This window comes from Bombina bombina, chromosome 4, assembly GCF_027579735.1.
Source record: "Bombina bombina isolate aBomBom1 chromosome 4, aBomBom1.pri, whole genome shotgun sequence".
In the NCBI taxonomy this organism is placed as follows: domain Eukaryota; kingdom Metazoa; phylum Chordata; class Amphibia; order Anura; family Bombinatoridae; genus Bombina; species Bombina bombina.
Window position 1 is genome coordinate 259,825,626 of NC_069502.1, and position 21,946 is coordinate 259,847,571.

A 21,946-nucleotide genomic window follows, 5' to 3' on the forward strand; every position below is an offset into this window, starting at 1 on the left:
ACCATATGACCTTGTAGAACATTTGCTGCAGAATAAATATGAAGCATTGTTTTTTTTAATAAAGCTGAGTGCCTTTCCTTTTTCAGTGGATATATATATATATATATATATATATATATATATATATATATATATACACACACACACACACACACTCACTCACCGGCCACTTTATTAGGTAAACCTGTTCAATTGCTTGGTAACACAAATTGATAATCAGCCAATTACATCATGGCAGCAACTCAATGCATTTAGGCATCTAGACGTGGTGAAGACGACTTGCAGAAGTTCAAACCAAGCATCAGAATAGGGAAGAAAGGGTATTTAAGTGACTTTGAACGTGTCATGGTTGTTGGTGCCAGACGGGCTGGTCGGAGTATTTCAAAAACTGCTCATCAACTGGGATTTTCACACACAACCATTTCTAGAGTTTACAGAGAATGGTCCGAAAAATGGAAAATATTCAGTGAGTGGCCTTGTTGATGTCAATGGAGAATAGGCAGACTGGTTCGAGATGATAGAAAGGCAACTGTAACTCAAATTACCACTTGTTACAACCAAGGTATGCAGAATATAATCTCTAAATGTACAACACGTCAAACCGTGAAGCAGATGGGCTCCAGCAGCAGAAGACCACACCAGGTGCCAATCCTGTCAGCTAAGAACACGAAACTGAGGCTACAATTCACACAGGCTCACCAAAATTGGACAATAGAACATCAGAAAAACGTTACCAAGGTCTGATGAGTTTCGATTTCAGCTGCGACATTTGGATGGTAGGGTCAGAATTTGGCGTAAACAACATGAAAGCATGGATCCATCCTGCCTTGTATCAACGGTTCAGGCTGGTGATGGTGGTGTAATGGTGTGGAGAATATTTTCTTGGAACACTTTGGACCCCTTAGTACCAATTGAGCATCGTCTAAACGCCACAGCCTACCTGAGTATTGTTGCTGACCATGTCCATCCTTTTATGACTACAGTGTACCCATCTTCTGACGGCTACTTCCAGCATCTCAATCCAATAGAGCACCTTTGGGATGTGGTGGAATGTGAAATTTTCATTGTGGATGTGCAGCTGACAAATCTGCAGCAACTGCATGATGCTATCATGTCAATATGGACCAAAATGTGTGTGTATATATATATATATATATATATATATATATATATATATATATATACATATACATATATATATATATACACACATTGAAAAAAATTAAAGAATTGTGCAGAACCATGTCTATTATCTGTCTACTTTACATGGAATGCCTATACATTAAAGTGTATAGATGACCATAATCATTATTTACCACGTGGATACTTGGAATACTTATAAACTGCAGTGTGTTCATTTTCAGTGTATTAATGTTCAGTAGCCTTATGCAGCACAGAGTGCTCATCATCAGTGTATAGGCATCCATCATCATACAGGGCAGCCTGTTCTGTTTTCTTTCAAACAGGCGGTGAGAGTCCACAATCCATTACTCTTTAGAATTACGTTTCCCTATCACTAGGAGGAGGCAAAGATTCCCAAACCCCAGAAACTCTATAAAACCCCTCACACCTCTCTAACAACTCAGTCTTGTATTTGCCTTCACTGGGGGAAGTTGAAGATTGAAGATGTGCATTTGATTCTTCAGTAAGAGCGGTTCTCAGACTGAGTTGAGGCCCATTTCCCCTCGGAGTACAGTGATTGTTAAAGGGTTGAAATATTGGGGTCTGAGGAAAATTAGGAAACAAAGAGGAGATAATATGGAAAGAAATATATTGCTTGGATAACCCACAATTTTTTTTTAACTTCAATTAATTAACACCGAAAGGTTTAAATGCAAAATTAGACTTAAAGGGTCAGTCAAGTCCAAAATAAACTTTTGTGATTCAAATAGGACATGTAATTTTAAACAACTTTCCTATTAACTTTTATCACCAATTTTGCTTTGTTCTCTTGGTATTTTTAGTTGACAGCTAAACCTAGTAGGTTCATATGCATTTGACAGTTTTTTTTTACCACTAGAGGGTGTTAGTTCATGTGTTTCATATAGAAAACATTTAGCTCATGCACGTTAAGTTATCTAGGAGTGAGCACTGATTGGCTAAAATGCAAGTCTGTCAAAAGAACTGAAATAAGGGGATAGTTTGCAGAGACTTAGATACAAGGTAATCACAGAGGTAATGTGTATTATTATAACAGTGTTAGTTATGTAAAACTGGGGAATGGGTAATAAAGGGATTATCTATCTTTTTAAACAGCAACAATTCTGGTGTTGAATGTCCCTTTAAACCATTTTTGTTTAAAAAAAAAAATATCAAAACCAGACTTCTTTTTAAAACTATTAGAGGCCAAGTGCTGTATTTATTTTGAAGTGTGTTACATTTATTATTGTTACTAGTGGCAAAGCCTGCCCAGAGGGCAGTCTATTGTGGTGATAGAACCACCGAACCACCCTGCCATTTTATGAAGGGCAGTCTATTGTGGTGACGGAACCACCCTGCCATTTTCGGAATCTACCTGAATGTCGCTTACGCAGCATCCAGGTGGATTCCAAAAATGGCAGGGTGGTGAAAGAATCCACCTGGATGCAGCATTCTTTCACCACCCTGCCATTCAGGTGGATTCTGAAAATGGCAGGGTGGTGAAAGAATCCACCTAGATGCAATATATATATATATATAATGACAGACTTTCTGCCAGTACCTAAGATGGCGATGACAATTGTAATGTGGAGGAGGGAATAGAGATGTTTGAGGGGGGTCATGGAGGGATCAGGGGTGGGATGTGTCAGGTGGGAGGCTGAACTCTACACTAAAGCTAAAATTAACCCTACAAGCTACCTAATTAACCCCTTCACCGCTGTGTATAATACAAGTATGGTGCGCAGCGGCATTTAGCTGCATTCTAATTACCAAAAAGCAATGCCAAAGCCATATATGTCTGCTATTTCTGAGCAAAGGGGATCCCAGAGAAGCATTTACAACCATTTGTGTCATAATTGCACAAGCTGTAAATAATTTCAGTGAGAAACCTAAAATTGTGAAAAAGTGAAATGGTTGTGAAAAGGTGAAATGGTGGCATGAAGTATATCAAAATGGGCCTAGATCAATACTTTGGGTTGTCTGCTAATAAAACATATATAGTTTTGATATGCAAATATAAAAAAGGCTCTATTTCTGTTTAAATGTAGCGATGGCAAAAATGCTCTGGTTGTTTAGGGAAGTTTTTGTCTGAAATGCCCGGTCCTTAAAGTGAAGGCAAACTTTGGTGAATGAAAGCCCGTTTTTTAAAAATACTATTAAAAACAGGGGCACTTTCATTCATCAAAGTTTACAAAGCAACCATTTTGATTAAAAACGTACCTTTTTTTCTTTTCACTGCCAGAGCAGCTTCCCCCTCCTGGAAATCCTCTCTTCACACGTCAGCAATGACTAATCCGGCTTCCTCCAATCACAGCATGGCCTCAGGCAATGACTACCCTGGGAGGAAAGCCGTGATTGGAGGATGCCGGATTAGTCATTGCTGACGTGTGAAGAGAGGATTTCCAGGAGGGGGAAGACTTACTAGAAGTTAAGTGTCTGTTTGTTACGGTTGGTTCTTAAGCATAGAGGTTTCTCTGATTCTGTGATTGAAACTTCAATCCAGGCTCATAAGTCTGTAACTAGAATTATTTATCATAAGTTCTGGAAGGCTTTTATTACTTGGTGTAGAGATCATGACTTTTTCTGCCATTCTTTTAGAATTCCTAGATTTTTGCAGTTCTTACAGGATGGTTTGGATAAAATTTAAGGCCTAGATTTGGAGTTCGGCGGTAGCCGTCAAAACCAGCGTTAGAGGCTCCTAACGCTGGTTTTGGCCGCCCGCTGGTATTTGGAGTCAGTGATTAAAGGGTCTAACGCTCACTTTTCAGCCGCGACTTTTCCATACCGCAGATCCCCCTACGCCATTTGCGTATCCTATATTTTCAATGGGATCTTTCTAACGCTGGTATTTAGAGTCGTTTCTGAAGTGAGCGTTAGAGCTCTAACGACAAAACTCCAGCCGCCTGAAAATAGCAGTAGTTAAGAGCTTTCTGGCTAACGCCGGTTTATAAAGCTCTTAACTACTGTACCCTAAAGTACACTAACACCCATAAACTACCTATGTACCCCTAAACCGAGGTCCCCCCACACCGCCGCCACTCGATTAAAATTTTTAACCCCTAATCTGCCGACCGCCACCTACGTTATACTTATGTACCCCTAATCTGCTGCCCCTAACCCCGCCGACCCCTGTATTACATTTATTAACCCCTAACTTGCCCCCCACAACGTCGCCGCCAGCTACTTAAAATAATTAACCCCTAATCTTCCGACCGCAAATCGCCGCCACCTACGTTATCCCTATGTACCCCTAATCTGCTGCCCTAACATCGCCGACCCCTATATTATATTTATTAACCCCTAATCTGCCCCCCTCAACGTCGCCGACACCTGCCTACACTTATTAACCCCTAATCTGCCGAGCGGACCGCACCGCTACTATAATAAAGTTATGAACCCCTAACCCGCCTCACTAACCCTATCATAAATAGTATTAACCCCTAATCTGCCCCCCACAACGTCGCCTCCACCTGCCTACACTTATTAACCCCTAATCTGCCGAGCGGACCTGAGCGCTACTATAATAAATGTATTAACCCCTAATCCGCCTCACTAACCCTATCATAAATAGTATTAACCCCTAATCTGCCCTCCCTAACATCGCCGACACCTAACTTCAATTATTAACCCCTAATCTGCCGACCGGAGCTCACCGCTATTCTAATAAATGTATTAACCCCTAAAGCTAAGTCTAACCCTAACACTAACACCCCCCTAAGTTAAATATAATTTTTATCTAACGAAATAAATTAACTCTTATTAAATAAATTATTCCTATTTAAAGCTAAATACTTACCTGTAAAATAAATCCTAATATAGCTACAATATAAATTATAATTATATTATAGCTATTTTAGGATTAATATTTATTTTACAGGCAACTTTGTTATTATTTTAACCAGGTAAAATAGCTATTAAATAGTTAAGAAATATTTAATAGTTACATAGTTAAAATAATAACAAATTTACCTGTAAAATAAATCCTAACCTAAGTTATAATTAAACCTAACACTACCCTATCAATAAAATAATTAAATAAACTACCTACAATTACCTACAATTAACCTAACACTACACTATCAATAAATTAATTAAACACAATTCCTACAAATAAATACAATTAAATAAACTAGCTAAAGTACAAAAAATAAAAAAGAACTAAGTTACAGAAAATAAAAAAATATTTACAAACATAAGAAAAATATTACAACAATTTTAAACTAATTACACCTACTCTAAGCCCCCTAATAAAATAACAAAGCCCCCCAAAATAAAAAATTCCCTACCCTATTCTAAATTAAAAAAGTTACAAGCTCTTTTACCTTACCAGCCCTGAACAGGGCCCTTTGCGGGGCATGCCCCAAGAATTTCAGCTCTTTTGCCTGTAAAAAAAAACATACAATACCCCCCCCCAACATTACAACCCACCACCCACATACCCCTAATCTAACCCAAACCCCCCTTAAATAAACCTAACACTAAGCCCCTGAAGATCTTCCTACCTTGTCTTCACCATCCAGGTATCACCGATCCGTCCTGGCTCCAAGATCTTCATCCAACCCAAGCGGGGGTTGGCGATCCATAATCCGGTCCAGAAGAGGCTCCAAAGTCTTCCTCCTATCCGGCAAGAAGAGGACATTCGGACCGGCAAACATCTTCTCCAAGCGGCATCTTCGATCTTCTTCCATCCGGAGCGAAGTGGCAGGATCCTGAAGACCTCCAGCGCGGAACATCCATCCGGACCGACGACTGAACGACGAATGACTGTTCCTTTAAGGGACGTCATCCAAGATGGCGTCCCTCGAATTCCGATTGGCTGATAGGATTCTATCAGCCAATCGGAATTAAGGTAGGAATTTTCTGATTGGCTGATGGAATCAGCCAATCAGAATCTAGTTCAATCCGATTGGCCGATCCAATCAGCCAATCAGATTGAGCTCGCATTCTATTGGCTGATCGGAACAGCCAATAGAATGCGAGCTCAATCTGATTGGCTGATTGGATCAGCCAATCGGATTGAACTTGATTCTGATTGGCTGATTCCATCAGCCAATCAGAAAATTCCTACCTTAATTCCGATTGGCTGATAGAATCCTATCAGCCAATCGGAATTCGAGGGACGCCATCTTGGATGACGTCCCTTAAAGGAACAGTCATTCGTCGTTCAGTCGTCGGTCCGGATGGATGTTCCACGCTGGAGGTCTTCAGGATCCTGCCGCTTCGCTCCGGATGGAAGAAGATCGAAGATGCCGCTTGGAGAAGATGTTTGCCGGTCCGGATGTCCTCTTCTTGCCGGATAGGAGGAAGACTTTGGAGCCTCTTCTGGACCGGATGATGGATCGCCAACCCCCGCTTGGGTTGGATGAAGATCTTGGAGCCAGGACGGATCGGTGATACCTGGATGGTGAAGACAAGGTAGGAAGATCTTCAGGGGCTTAGTGTTAGGTTTATTTAAGGGGGGTTTGGGTTAGATTAGGGGTATGTGGGTGGTGGGTTGTAATGTTGGGGGGGGGGGTATTGTATGTTTTTTTTTACAGGCAAAAGAGCTGAAATTCTTGGGGCATGCCCCGCAAAGGGCCCTGTTCAGGGCTGGTAAGGTAAAAGAGCTTGTAACTTTTTTAATTTAGAATAGGGTAGGGAATTTTTTATTTTGGGGGGCTTTGTTATTTTATTAGGGGGCTTAGAGTAGGTGTAATTAGTTTAAAATTGTTGTAATATTTTTCTTATGTTTGTAAATATTTTTTTATTTTCTGTAACTTAGTTCTTTTTTATTTTTTGTACTTTAGCTAGTTTATTTAATTGTATTTATTTGTAGGAATTGTGTTTAATTAATTTATTGATAGTGTAGTGTTAGGTTAATTGTAGGTAATTGTAGGTAGTTTATTTAATTATTTTATTGATAGGGTAGTGTTAGGTTTAATTATAACTTAGGTTAGGATTTATTTTACAGGTAAATTTGTTATTATTTTAACTAGGTAACTATTAAATAGTTCTTAACTATTTAATAGCTATTGTACCTGGTTAAAATAATTACAAAGTTGCCTGTAAAATAAATATTAATCCTAAAATAGCTATAATATAATTATAATGTATATTGTAGCTATATTATGATTTATTTTACAGGTAAGTATTTAGCTTTAAATAGGAATAAGTTATTTAATAAGAGTTAATTTATTTCGTTAGATAAATATTATATTTAACTTAGGGGGGTGTTAGTGTTAGGGTTAGACTTAGCTTTAGGGGTTAATCCATTTATTAGAATAGCGGTGAGCTCCGATTGGAAGATTAGGGGTTAATAATTGAAGTTAGGTGTCGGCGATGTTAGGGAGGGCAGATTAGGGGTTAATACTATTTATGATAGGGTTAGTGAGGCGGATTAGGGGTTAATAACTTTATTATAGTAGCGCTCAGGTCCGCTCGGCAGATTAGGGGTTAATAAGTGTAGGCAGGTGTCGGCGACGTTGTGGGGGGCAGGTTAGGGGTTAATAAATATAATATAGGGGTCGGCGGTGTTAGGGGTAGCAGATTAGGGGTACATAGGGATAACGTAGGTGGCGGCGGTTTACGGAGCGGCAGATTAGGGGTTTAAAAAAATATGCAGGGGTCAGCGATAGCGGGGGCGGCAGATTAGGGGTTAATAAGTGTAAGGCTAGGGGTGTTTAGACTCGGGGTACATGTTAGAGTGTTAGGTGCAGACGTAGGAAGTGTTTCCCCATAGGAAACAATGGGGCTGCGTTAGGAGCTGAACGCTGCTTTTTTGCAGGTGTTAGGTTTTTTTTCAGCTCAAACAGCCCCATTGTTTCCTATGGGAGAATCGTGCACGAGCACGTTTTTGAGGCCGGCCGCGTCCGTAAGCAACTCTGGTATCGAGAGTTGCTTTTGCGGTAAAAATGCTCTACGCTCCTTTTTTGGAGCCTAACGCAGCATTTGTTTGAACTCTCGATACCAGAGTTAATTTTATGGTGCGGCCAGAAAAAAGCCCGCGGAGCGTTAACAGCCCTTCTACCGCCGAACTCCAAATCTAGGCCTAAGAAATTAAGGAAGAGGAATATTACTGTATTTGTAGTACTTATACGTTCCCCAACATAATTAAGTCCTATCTATAGGGAGGAAAATCGTCTTTCCTTCGTCAAAGTAGTAAAGGAGGGGGGTGCTCAATATCCTGTATTAACATAGAAATATAAGAAGAAGAAATGGATATACCTGAGCACTCAAGATAAGCTAATAGAAATTAATTCATAATGTGAGTAGATGTGTAGGACTGGGTTATTTATAAATAAGACATAACTTTTATTATTATTGAATAAAAAATATATAGGTGATAAACATTCACTCCGTGTATTGTGTATTAAAATCAATTAAAAAGATGAATGCTGCAGTGCCAAACAATGGCCATACAAAGTATGTCAAGTGGGTAACTAACAATCTCAAGCACTATTGAGTGCTTAGTATTAGCAACAATGCCAATTCAATACAAAAAGGGAAGATACACTTCCACAAATTACGATGCTAAGTACAGAGCTCAGCCAATGTGAGCTTGAATTAACATCACACATTCTGTATATAGTTTCACACTAGGATTGAACTATAAAGAAGTATACCTGAATTATGAATCAAGATAAGACCCAATAACAATTGAAAGGTGTGAGTGTATAAGCTATACCGCTAGCATGTATATGTTGCTATAAACAATTATTCCCACAAGAAGTGTGTGCGTGGAGGGTATATCTGGCAGGGGTGTACCACAATATGCTCACGGATTGCACATAAAACTAATCTAAAAAGAGGATTGACCTCGCACAAATTATCTAGCTAGTGCAATACTGGAGCGGTACTACACCTTGTCAGATTCCCATACTATATATCATATTGCTTAAGAAATACTGGTGACCTGCATTGTCATATACTTATTACGAAGTATCCCCTTTATTTCATTAGCCCTTTACTTGGCTAATGTGTCTGACTTCACTCAGGTATATCCATTTCTTCTTATATTTCTATGGTTTGGATAAAAGCCTATCTGCCAGTTCTCTGAAAGGGCGGATTTCTGCTCTTTTAGTTTTGTTTCATAAGAAGATTGCTAATCTTCCTGACATTAATGGTTTTATTCAGGCTTTGGCACAAATTAAGCCTGTGATCAAGCCAATTTCTCCTCTATGTAGTGTTAATTTGGTGTTAATGGTTTTGCAGGCTCATCCTTTTGTTTATTTTGGCTATCTCTAATCTTAGAAGAGTTTCTGCATTGTCTGTTCTTCCTTGTGACCCTCCTTATCGTATCTTTCATCAGGATAAGGCCTTCTTAAGGACTACATTTGATTTCCTGCCTAAAGTTGTGTCTTCAGACAATATCAGTAAGGAAATTGTTGGCTCTTCTTTGTATTCTAATCCCAAGAATACTTCAGAGAGATCCTTGCCTAATTTGGATGCTGTTAGAAAACTGAAGTATTATATTGATGCTACAAAGGATTCCAGACACACTTCTACTTTGTTTGTTAACTTTTCTGGTTCTAGGAATGGACAGACAGTTTCTTGTTTTTCTTTGGTCTCTTGGTTGAAACATTTAATTCATAAGACTTACTTGGAGGCAGGTCAGCGGATTAAAATGAGACTTCAGTTTGCCAAATTTGCAAGCCAGTTACATTTAACAAATAACTGTAGCGATCATGTCCGCCCGACATCGCTAAATGCCAACAGCATATGCTTTTGGAATTTAACATTGCACAAACATTTCTGGTGAAATGCTTTTGCAATGCCACCCCCTGCACATTCGTGGCCGCTAGAGGTGTCAATGTTAAGGAGCAGCGGTCTTACAACTGCTGCTTCTTAAGTCAAATAGACTCTTAACTTCTGTTTTCGGCGAGCCAGAAGCTTCAGGGGTAGATTGCAGCTTCCGCTGCTTAATAAATCTACCCCATGGTCTTCTTTGCATACTTTTACTAAATTGTACCATTTTTATGTTTTTGTTTCTTCTGAGGCAGCCTTTGGTAGAGAAGGCCTTCAGGTAGTTGTCTCAGCTTTTATGCCTGTTGTCTGTTGACTAAATTTTAAGTGCATTAAAAAATGCCCTTTTTGAGGTTGTGGATTTAGTTTTTCAGTGAAAAAAAATATGTTTTTGTAAATCCCACCCTTTATTTTTCACTACTCGTGGTCGTGGACTCCACTGCTTTTGTATTAGCTCCCAGGAGTAATGGATCATGAACTCTCAACAACTGTATGAAAAAAAATATATTGTTACCAATGTTTGATTCATTATGCAGAGCCACCACTGATTGTGCTATCTTTTGCAGAGCTATCACTTAAATGCATTGTCATGCAGAAATGAACCATTATAGCTATCATAGTTAAAATAAATCAGAGTCAGGAATTTAATGTGACAATGGAAATCTGATTTCTCTGTAATTATACATAAAATAGAACATTTTATTACGAAGCATTAATTGCAGGGTATATAATTTGTTCAGGGCGAGGGGTGATAAAATGTGTCTTCGCCTGTGTAGCCAAAAATCTTTGCACCAGCCCTGATGGCACATGACTCATTTATAGCTACCCCTAACTGGCGCCAGCAGGCTAGGAAAACCTAGGTATAAAATATGGTGGTGCTCATTGTGTTATGGCCACTAAAACATTACACATTTTTTTTAATGTTTAGAAAACTAATATAATTTTTAAAAATCCCTCTGCGTGTTAGTCTTGGGCTAATCTTTGCTTTGAATAGATTATTAAAGTACATTTTTATATATGCATCTGACATTATGCACAGCATTACCAAAGATCAACATGCTAAATTTATAAAAGTAAAGAGAGCAGGCAAGAGATATTGTTAGGCAAAAAACAAGCAGTAGTTGTAACATCAACCTCTGAGTATAATACACATGAAGAATTGACTCATATAATGTATAAGCCCATAGTAGACGTATAAAAAAGAAAAAAGTCTCATGTATAACAAGCCACTAGCTCCAAAAGGATAACCCAAGGAGAACAACGTGGCAATAGTCCCCAGATCCAAGTATGTTGAAAAATTATAGGAATACAACCAGTTCTTGGCTACTCCATAATGGTACATATAAATGTGGGAGGAAGAGTTGTGGTTCCTGTGACCACATTTATAGTTCTGAAACATTTAGATCTACAGTCACTGGACAAGAGTTTCCTACTAAGGGATGTATTAATTGTAAAAGTACTTTCATTACCTACTTGGTAGAATGCCATCTTTGCCAAAAACAGTATTTAGGAAGAACAACAAGGGAGGTGGGCAAGCGTATTAGGGAACACTTATCATAAATATCCAACAAATCACCATGCACAGCTCTCTCTAAGCATTTCATTGAGGTTCATAACCAAAATACCAAAACATTGAGATGGCAAGCCATAGAGCAAGTAAAATAAAACACCTAGAGGGAGCGATAAATTTCCTATTCTTTGTAAACAGGAGACATATTGGATATTTAAGATGGAAAGTTTGTTGCCCAGAGGTTTCAACTCTGATGTTGATGTTATAAACTTTTGGCAGAGGAGATGAGAGTTTAAGATTTGGTCTATGGCTATGCTATTCTTAAATAGTACTGATAATAGTTTTTTGGATTCCAAATTATTTTTTATCTTACTTTTCCATACTTGGGGAATAAATATGCTTGGTTTACTATCTCATTTTATTTTATCATGACAACCGTCCTTATGTTTTATCTCTTTATAGCATATCTATATATGTTTTAAAACCATTGAGACTGTTCCTATTATCTTTACCAGGATAGCTAATAATCTGCTTTATCTTAATGTTTGTTTCGAGAGCGGTTTGTTTGAGCATGACTGGTTGAGCTAGTGAATATTCTCATTTTATGGTTGCACAAGAGTTATTGATTAACTTAGGATTTATAATTTACATTCTTTTTGTGAACAATACTATGTTTTTCCTTGGCTATTGTCTGCTAGATTTGTACTGAAAAAAAGAAAGAAAGATATATATGTATGATACTATTATTTATGTATATGTATGCATTGCTTTATTTCTTTGTACACTGATAGCTAAAATTTGAATTGGATAAGCATAAAGCATATTTAGATATTCTAGTTTTTTCGCTTGATATGTATTGTGAATATCTAAATATCCCTAGCTTTTGCTTAACCACTTTATATGACCCCTATCTATAAATGTCTAGGTCTATTATTATGATCATGTCTTCACTATCTATTATTTACTTTAGTCTATGTATTTAGATGAATTTATATACCTTTTTATATAAAAAAATGTTTTGGTATACATGGAGTTAAATTTCATATCATGTTGATTTTAGCCAATCAGGAGATGCTACATGTTTTTTAAATGAGTGTTACACATGTTAGTCATTAGTCTATGATTACGGTCAGAGACCGAAACCGGTCAGACTATTGTTTGGAACTTTAACAGCATGTCCTGTCTGTTTTAATTTGGAATAAAGCTATACATCGTTTGGTTTACCTACAGCTGTTTGTCGGATTTTCTCTTTATATTTAATGCTAAATTTATGTTTTAGGCACATTTAATAAATGTCATTTTTGTTAGTGAAATATGCATTGATGTGCAGACCCAGGACAAACCTTCATTTGCTGTGGCCAGTTATGGATAAATATAATGAAGCTCCTGCACATATCAACCAATCACTGTACAGCAGGTGCCTAGGTTTTGCATTCCAGCCTCACTAGAGAGAGGAAACAAAACAATATTAAGAGTGAAATTACAGGAAAATAGATAATGAAAGTTAACTGTACGTTTTTTCTACATGAAAACTAAACATTTTATAGAGAAATATATTTTGTCTTTGATGTCCCTTTAACGGTCATTGATGTGCCACAATATATGCTTATGCATCTGAAGACTGTGAAGTAACTGTGAGATGGGATCTGGGATAAATCATCACTTTCATTCCTATAGATGAGACAATGGGCACTTTTTTGCTTTGACTAACAGTGGTGCACATGGTTGCATTTGTCATGTCATGAGAATATTTATAACATAAGTGTGGAATAGCATATATTGGTTTGTTTATGAGATTTGGATTGTGTTTGATAGTATTCATGTGCTAATGCTGTACTAGCAATGTTATTTCTTTCATGTAATTGGCAAGAATCCATGAGCTAGTGACATATGGGATATACAATCCTACCAGGAGGGGCAAAGTTTCCCAAACCTCAAAATGCCTATAAATACACCCCTCACCACACCCACAATTCAGTTTTACAAACTTTGCCTCCTATGGAGGCGGTGAAGTAAGTTTATGCTAAGATTTCTACGTTGATATGCGCTTCTCAGCATTGTTGAAGCCCGATTCCTCTCAGAGTACAGCGAATGTCAGAGGGACGTGAAGGGAGTATCACTTATTTGAATACGATGATTTCCCTAATGGGGGTCTATTTCATAGGTTCTTTGTTATCGGTTGTAGAGATTCATCTCCTACCTCCCTTTTCAGATCGACGATATACTCTCAATTTACCATTACCTCTACTATTAACTGTTTTAGTACTGGTTTGGCTATCTGCTATATGTGGATGGGTGTCTTTTGGTAAGTATGTTTTTTATTTCTTAAGACACCTCAGCTATGGTTTGGCACTTTATGCATTTATATAAAGTTCTAAATATATGTATTGTACTTATATTTGCCATGAGTCAGGTTCATGTATTTCCTTCAGCAGACTGTCAGTTTCATATTTGGGGAATTTAAACATTTTAAGAAATGTATTTCTTACCTGGGGTTTAGTCTTTTTTCAATTGACTACTTCTTGCTATTGCGGGTATTAGGCCAGCGAGTGCGTCAAATGCTAAACTTTATTGCGTCATTCTTGGCGTGAAATTTTTTGGGCGTGGAAAAAGACGTTTATGACGCAACTTCGTCATTTCCGGTGTCATACGTGACGCCGAGACCTTTCACACGCGGCGTCATTAGTGACGCGAGTGTGTCATTTCCGGTTATTTTTGGCACCAAAAAAGTTTACGTTACGTTGTGCGTCATACTTGGCACCAAATTTTTTTCATTATTTCAATACCCCATTGATGTTTGCCTCTTGTTTTTTTCTCTATCAGAGGCCTATGCTTTTGCATTTTTTCCCATTCCTGAAACTATCATATAAGGAAATAGATAATTTTACTTTATATGTTGTTTTTTTCTCTTACATTGAGCAAGATGTCCCAATCTGATCCTGCCTTAGAAGTTTCTGCTGGAACATTGCTGCCTGACATCGGTTCTACCAAAGCTAAGTGCATTTGTTGTAAAAGTGTAGAAATTATTCCACCAAATATCATTTGTAATAGTTGTCATGATAAACATTTACATGCAGATAGTGTTTCCATCAGTAATAGTACATTGCCAGTTGCAGTTCCTTCAACTTCTAATGTACATGATATAGCTGTAAATTTTAAAGAATTTGTATCTGATTCTATTCTGAATGTTTTGTCTGCATTTCCACCTTCTAATAAACGTAAAAGTCTTTTAAAACTTCTCATTTAGCTGATGAAATTTCAAATGACCAGCAACATAATAATTTATCCTCTTCTGATGAGGATCTATCTGATTCAGAAGATCCTTCCTCAGACATTGACACTGACAAATCTACTTATTTATTTAAAATAGAGTATATGCATTCTTTATTAAAAGAAGTGTTAATTACTTTGGATATTGAGGTAACCAGTCCTATTAACGTTCAATCTAATAAATGTTTAAATGCTGTTTTTAAACCTCCTGTGGTTTCCCCTGGGGTTTTCCCTATTCCTGAGGCTATTTCTGATATGATTTCTAGGGAATGGAATAAGCCAGGTACTTCTTTTATTCCTTCTTCAAGGTTTAAAAAATTGTATCCTTTACCAGCAAAATCTATAGAGTTTTGGGAAAAAATCCCCAAAGTTGATGGGGCTATTTCTACTCTTTCTAAACATACCACTATTCCTATGGAAGATAGTACTTCCTTTAAGGATCCTTTAGATAGGAAGCTTGAATCCTATCTAAGGAAGGCCTATTTATATTCAGGTCATCTTCTCAGACCTGCTATTTCTTTGGCTGATGCTGCGGCTGCCTCAACTTTTTGGTTGGAGAATTTAGCGCAACGAGAATTGGATCCTGACATATCTAGCATTACTCGCTTACTGCAACATGCTAATCATTTTATTTGTGATGCCATTTTTGATATCAAAATTGATGTTAGATCCATGTCTTTAGCTGTATTAGCTAGAAGAGCTTTGTGGCTTAAATCTTGGAATGCTGATATGACATCTAAATCTAGATTACTATCTCTTTCTTTCCAAGGTAATAATTTATTTGGTTCTCAGTTGGATTCTATTATTTCAACTATCACTGGAGGAAAATGAGTTTTTCTGCCTCAGGATGAAAAACCTAAGGTTTCGTTCCTTTCGTCAGAATAAGGAACAAAAACTCAATCCTCCTCCCAAGGAATCTGCTTCCAATTGGAAGCCTTCCTCAAATTGGAATAAATCCAAGCCATTTAGGAAACCAAAGTCTGCCCCTAAGTCCGCATGAAGGTGCAGCCCTCATTCCAGCTCAGCTGGTAGGGGGCAGATTAAGGTTTTTCAAGGATTTTTGGATAAAATCTGTCCAAAATCATTGGATTCAGAGCATTGTCTCTCAGGGGTATCGAATAGGATTCAAAGTAAGACCTCCTGTGAGAAGATTTTTTCGCTCACGCATCCCTGTAAATCCAGTAAAAGCTCAGGCTTTTCTGAAGTGTGTTTCAGATCTGGAGTCTTCAGGGGTAATCATGCCAGTTCCTCCTCAGGAACAAGGTTTGGGGTTTTAATCAAACCTATTCATTGTACCAAAGAAAGAAAATTTATTCAGACCAGTTCTGGATCTGAAAATTTTGAATAGTTATGTAAGAGTACCAACTTTCAAGATGGTGACTATAAGGACTATTCTGCCTTTTGTTCAGCAAGGACATTATATGTCCACAATAGACTTGCAGGATGCATACCTTCATATTCCGATTCATCCAGAACACTTTAAGTTTCTGAGATTCTCTTTTCTAGACAAGCATTACCAATTTGTTGCTCTTCCATTTGGCCTAGCAACAGCTCCAAGAATCTTTTCAAAGGTTCTGGGTGCCCTACTATCTGTAATCAGAGAACAGGGTATTGCAGTGTTTCCTTATTTGGACGATATCTTGGTACTAGCTCAGTCTTTACATACTGCAGAATCTCACACGAATCAACTAGTGTTGTTTCTTCAGAAACATGGTTGGAGGATCAATTTACCAAATTTACCAAAGACAAGGGTCACCTTTTTAGGCTTCCAGATAGATTCAGTGTCCATGACTTCAGTGGCTATGTGCATGGAAGTTTTAGGTCTCATGACTGCAGCGTCGGACGTGATCCCCTTTGCTCATTTTCACATGAGACCTCTACAGCTTTGCATGCTGAATCAATGGTGCAGGGATTATACAAAGATATCACAATTAATATCCTTGAATCCCAATGTACGACACTCTCTGACATGGTGGATAGATCACCATTGTTTGGTTCAAGGGGCTTCTTTTGTTCGGCCAACCTGGACTGTGATCTCTACAGATGCGAGTCTTTTCAGGTTGGGGAGCTGTTTGGGGATCTCTGACAGCACAAGGGGTTTGGAAATCTCAAGAGGCGAGGTTACCAATAAATATTTTAGAACTCTGTGCAATTCTCAGGGCTCTTCAGTTTTGGCCTCTGCTAAAGAGAGAACCATTCATTTGTTTTCAGACAGACAATATCACAACTGTGGCTTATGTCAATCATGAGGGTGGGACTCACAGTCCCCAAGCTATGAAAGAAGTATCTCGGATACTTGCTTGGGCGGAATCCAGCTCCTGTCTAATCTCTGTGGTGCATATCCCAGGTGTAGACAATTGGGAGGCGGATTATCTCAGCCGCCAGACTTTACATCCAGGGGAGTGGTCTCTCCATCCAGATGTGTTTTCTCAGATTGTTCAGATGTGGGGTCTTCCAGAGATAGATCTCATGGCCTCTCATCTAAACAAGAAACTTCCCAGATACCTGTCCAGGTCCAGGGATGGTCAGACGGAAGCCGTGGATGCACTGACACTTCCTTGGTGTTATCATCCTGCTTACATCTTCCCGCCTCTAGTTCTCCTTCCAAGAGTGATCTCCAAAATCATCATGGAACAGTCTTTTGTGTTGCTGGTGGCTCCAGCATGGCCACACAGGTTTTGGTATGCGGATCTGGTTCGGATGTCCAGTTGCTCGCCTTGGCCACTTCCGTTATGGCCGGACCTTCTATCTCAAGGTCCGTTTTTCCATCAGGATCTCAAATCATTAAATTTGAAGGTGTGGAAATTGAACGCTTAGTTCTAAGTCATAGAGGTTTCTCTGACTCAGTGATTAATACTATGTTACAAGCTCGTAAATCTGTCTCTAGAAAGATTTATTATAGAGTTTGGAAGACTTACATTTCATGGTGTTCTTCTCATAAATTCTCCTGGCATTCTTTTAGAATTCCTAGAATTTTACAGTTCCTTCAGGATGGTTTGGATAAGGGTTTGTCTGCAAGTTCCTTGAAAGGACAAATCTCCGCTCTTTCTGTTTTATTTCACAGAAGGATTGCTATGCTTCCTGATATTCACTGTTTTGTACAGGCTTTAATTCGTATTAAGCCTGTCATTAAATCGATGTCTCCTCCTTGGGGTCTTAATTTGGTTCTGAAGGCTTTACAGGCTCCTCCATTTGAGCCTATGCATTCTTTGGACATTAAACTACTTTCTTGAAAAGTGTTGTTCCTTTTGGCTATCTCTTCTGCTAGAAGAGTTTCTGAGCTATCTGCTCTTTCTTGTTAGTCTCCTTTTCTGATTTTTCATCAGGATAAGGCGGTTTTGCGGACTTCTTTTCAATTTTTACCTAAGGTTTTGAATTCTAACAACATTAGTAGAGAAATTGTTGTCCCTTCCTTATGTCCTAATCCTAAGAATTCTTTGGAGAGATCCTTACATTCTTTGGATGTAGTAAGAGCTTTGAAATATTATGTGGAAGCTACTAAAGATTTAAGGAAGACTTCCAGTGTATTTGTTTTATTTTCTGGTCCTAGGAAAGATCAGAAGGATTCTGCTATTTCATTGGCTTCTTGGTTGAAACTTTTGATTCATCAAGCTTATTTGGAGTCGGGTCAGGCCCCGTCTCAGAGAATTACAGCTCATTCTACTAGATCACTCTCCACTTCGTGGGCTTTTAAGAATGAAGCTTCAGTTGATCAGATTTGCAAAGCAGCAACTTGGTCTTCTTTGCATACATTTACTACATTCTACCGTTTTGATGTATTTGCTTCTTCGGAAGCAGTTTTTGGTAGAAAAGTTCTTCAGGCAGCTGTTTCAGTTTGATTCTTCTGCTTTTGTTTTAAGTTTTTTTCTTTCAAAAATGAAATAAATTTATTTTTTTGGGTTGTGGATTAATTTTTTCAGCGGAATATGGCTGTTTTTATTTTTATTCCCTCCCTCTCTAGTGACTCTTGAGTGGAAGACTCCACATCTTGGGTATTGATATCCCATATGTCACTAGCTCATGGACTCTTGCCAATTACATGAAAGAAAACATAATTTATGTAAGAACTTACCTGATAAATTCATTTTTCATATTGGCAAGAGTCCATGAGGCCCACCCTTTTTATGGTGGTTATGATTTTTTGTATAAAGCACAATTATTTCCAAATTTCCTTTGTTGATGCTTTCTACTCCTTTCTTTATCACCCCACTGCTTGGCTATTCGTTAAACTGAATTGTGGGTGTGGTGAGGTGTGTATTTATAGGCATTTTGAGGTTTGGGAAACTTTGCCCCTCCTGGTAGGGTTGTATATCCCATATGTCACTAGCTCATGGACTCTTACCAATATGAAAGAAATGAATTTATCAGGTAAGTTCTTACATAAATTATGTTTTTAAGGGGTTGACTTTAATCAGACATATCTCACTGATATAATTCAGTGACTCATTGATTTGTTTGTTTTGGATTCACCAGGATACCCTCAGGCTGCAGCACCAACTGTTTGGCAGGAACCTCCAGAATTTCCTTCAGGAGGAGGTTCCCTGGAAACAACACCATCCCTCAGACTCTCAGATGTCACAGGAGTGCCAGCTGAAACTTTTGAGCCTGACCCCACACAAGAAGATCTGCTTGGTAATGGTGACGGTATGTAAAGTGTTACTCTATATATCACATGTTAACTTTCATGATATACACGCTAACAATTAACCACACCCCTAATTCCTTAAGTTAAATAGACAGTCAAGTCAAAATTAAACTTTCATGATTAAAATATGGCATGCAATTTTAAACAACTTTCCAATTTACTTTTATCATCAAATTTGCTTTGTTCTCTTGGTATTCTTTGTTAAAAGAAAGCTAAAACCTAGGTAGGATCAAACTGTTTTCTAAGCCATTGAAGGCCACCTGTTATCTCAGTGCATATTGACAGTTTTTCACAGTTAGACACTGCTAGTTCATTTGTGCCATATAGATAACATTGTGCTCACTCTCGTGGAGTTATTTATGAGTCATCATTGATTAGCTAAATTGCAAGTCTGTCAAAAGGACGGAGATAAGAGAAGTCTGCAGAGGCTTAGATACAAGGTAATCACAGAGGTAAAAGGGGTATTAATGTAACAGTGTTAGTTATGCAAAACTGGAAAATGGGTAATAAAGGGATTATATATATTTTAAACAATAAAACATTTCAAGTAGACTGTCACTTTAAGAAAAATGTTTTTTAAAGTCTAAAAACATCTGTTTCAAAGAAATACTGATGCTCCAATGTCATAAAATGTATGTACTGGCTCACACTAGCTAAATCTACAGGGTAGAAATACTGTATTTTAGTTTATAGCTAATACTCAGAAGTGAGTAAAATAACTCCCACTATTACCACTTTAAAGTTTATACCTCTAACTAACCCCTTCCATTGTTAGTTATGTCCTCACAAGACAGTTCCTTCTCTCTCTCTCACCCTCTTACTGGAAATAACGGGACCGAAAACGAGCAGCACACAAGAAGGCCCTCTTGGCATTTTGGGATAGGTTAGCCTGATGAGGGCAACTGTCCTACTTCATAGACTTGTAGGTCACCACATTCTGGGGTAAACTCCAATGGATGGTTTAATGTTGGACACATTATAACACATAAAATGCAAATAGACAGATATCTGGTTACACCACAGTCCTGGGGTAAAACAGAAATCTATAAGAGGCGCCAGGTTGTGGAAAGCACGCGAAATACATGCAGATAAAATGATCTAAAAATAAATTATATACTGTTACGGTTGCCTCCAGGCTGGCTGGAAGTTGGACCGTAGAAAAGGATGCTCCTAGCGCTCACCAAAGGAGCAGCAGCACCGTGGACACTATAACTGCTGCGTAGCCACCATCAGTAATGCAGACTATATGAACCACTGCTGCTGGGCTGGTATCTCGCCGTCTGCTCTGCGCCCCGGACCTACGACCAGGCTCCAGTAGGCGAACCTCTTGCTTCTGTAGCAATCCCTGTAGCTAAGGGAGTATGAAAAACATAGCAATCCCTGTAGTGATTATAAGCTGTCCCCTACAAACATGAGTCAAAGCTGCAAGTTAGAGGGTCAAAAATAGGTCTGATGTGCTGGAGCACACAGCCTCCTTTTTATTGAGGTTACATGCAAACAGGACACTCTCAGGGGGAGGCATAAAATCCCCCATCACACATTTGATATTAGATAGAGAGACACTCCCTTTGACAGGCCACAACATTTACTTCAGCAGATAACATTACACACAATAAAACAATGCAGTCCACCTTATCAATACTAGTCTGATTAGACAATGGGAAAGTTGATCACTAAACCTAATTAGAGCTAATCCCAGCAGACTTGTATGTAGAATAGGTTTCTTGAAGCTGAACAAAATTTAACTCTTAATGGCACACAATGAAACTGAACCAAGTGGGAGAAAGCCAGGGACAAGTCATTTCACAGGTCTGGGGACATAGTCTTAAAGGGGGCATTGTTCACCAGAGTCACAATATGTCCCCAGACGTTTCCCAAAGGGCCACACACACCCAACAAAAGTCAATATACTCTCAGGGGCACAATCTTCCAGGGGCCATAGTCATGAGGAAGGAGGCTGGCAAATAGGCTTCTCCAAAATCCAGGGAAGCAGGGCAACCTTCCATTTAAAGGGCCAGTCACAAATAGCAGTTTGTAACATATCTCCCCTTTTGGAGGGAGACTAACAAGGCACCTGACCTTCTGTCGGTCAGTGCCTAAGTTAGTCTCGCAACCCACCCACAAATAAACACTAGCAGCAAAGCAGCCCCCCCACAACAAGTAGCACTGGCCTGTAGGTTCCAGGTTATAGGATGAAAGTGTAGCATCCTCTGCCTTCCTGGCGCAGCTGTGCAAATAGCTGATGGTACTTGGGGGGCAGAAGCCAGCGGCACTCTGCCCTGGTGCCAGCGCTTCTGCTGGGGTGAGGGGTTTGCAGGCCAGTCCTGTAACAAGGGGGTCTGTAGGGCAGAGGCCAGCAGCGCTCTGTTCTGATGCCAGCTCTTCTGCTGGGGGAATTGGGGCATAGTCCTGCCCGGTGGCAAAGGGAACGTGGGGGTCAGTGGGGGTTAACATCTCCACTGTTAACCCTGGGCCCAAGTTAGGAGTTAGCTGGGGAGGGGGAGATTGGCTTACCTCCTCCTCCTGATACTCCGGTGGCCGTTGGGAAGGGAGGTCGATGCTCTCCGCTTCCTGTGGAACATGCTGCGGCTGGGGAGAGAGACCGGTTGTCTCCTCTCCCTGGAAGGCACACTCCGGCTGGGGAGGGAGGTCGATGCTCT

The 21,946-nt window shown here is 39.1% G+C and overlaps 1 protein-coding gene across 1 annotated transcript in view; it reads left to right on the forward strand.

Moving 5' to 3' along the window:
* Window positions 1-21,946, forward strand: part of SNORC (secondary ossification center associated regulator of chondrocyte maturation) — a 177,180-nt gene that overhangs the window by 92,765 nt on the left and 62,469 nt on the right. Inside the window, exon 2 of the mRNA XM_053709928.1 lies at window positions 19,115-19,285. Within this exon, the coding sequence (XP_053565903.1) occupies window positions 19,115-19,285 (171 nt within the window). The remainder of the gene's footprint in view (window positions 1-19,114; window positions 19,286-21,946) is intronic.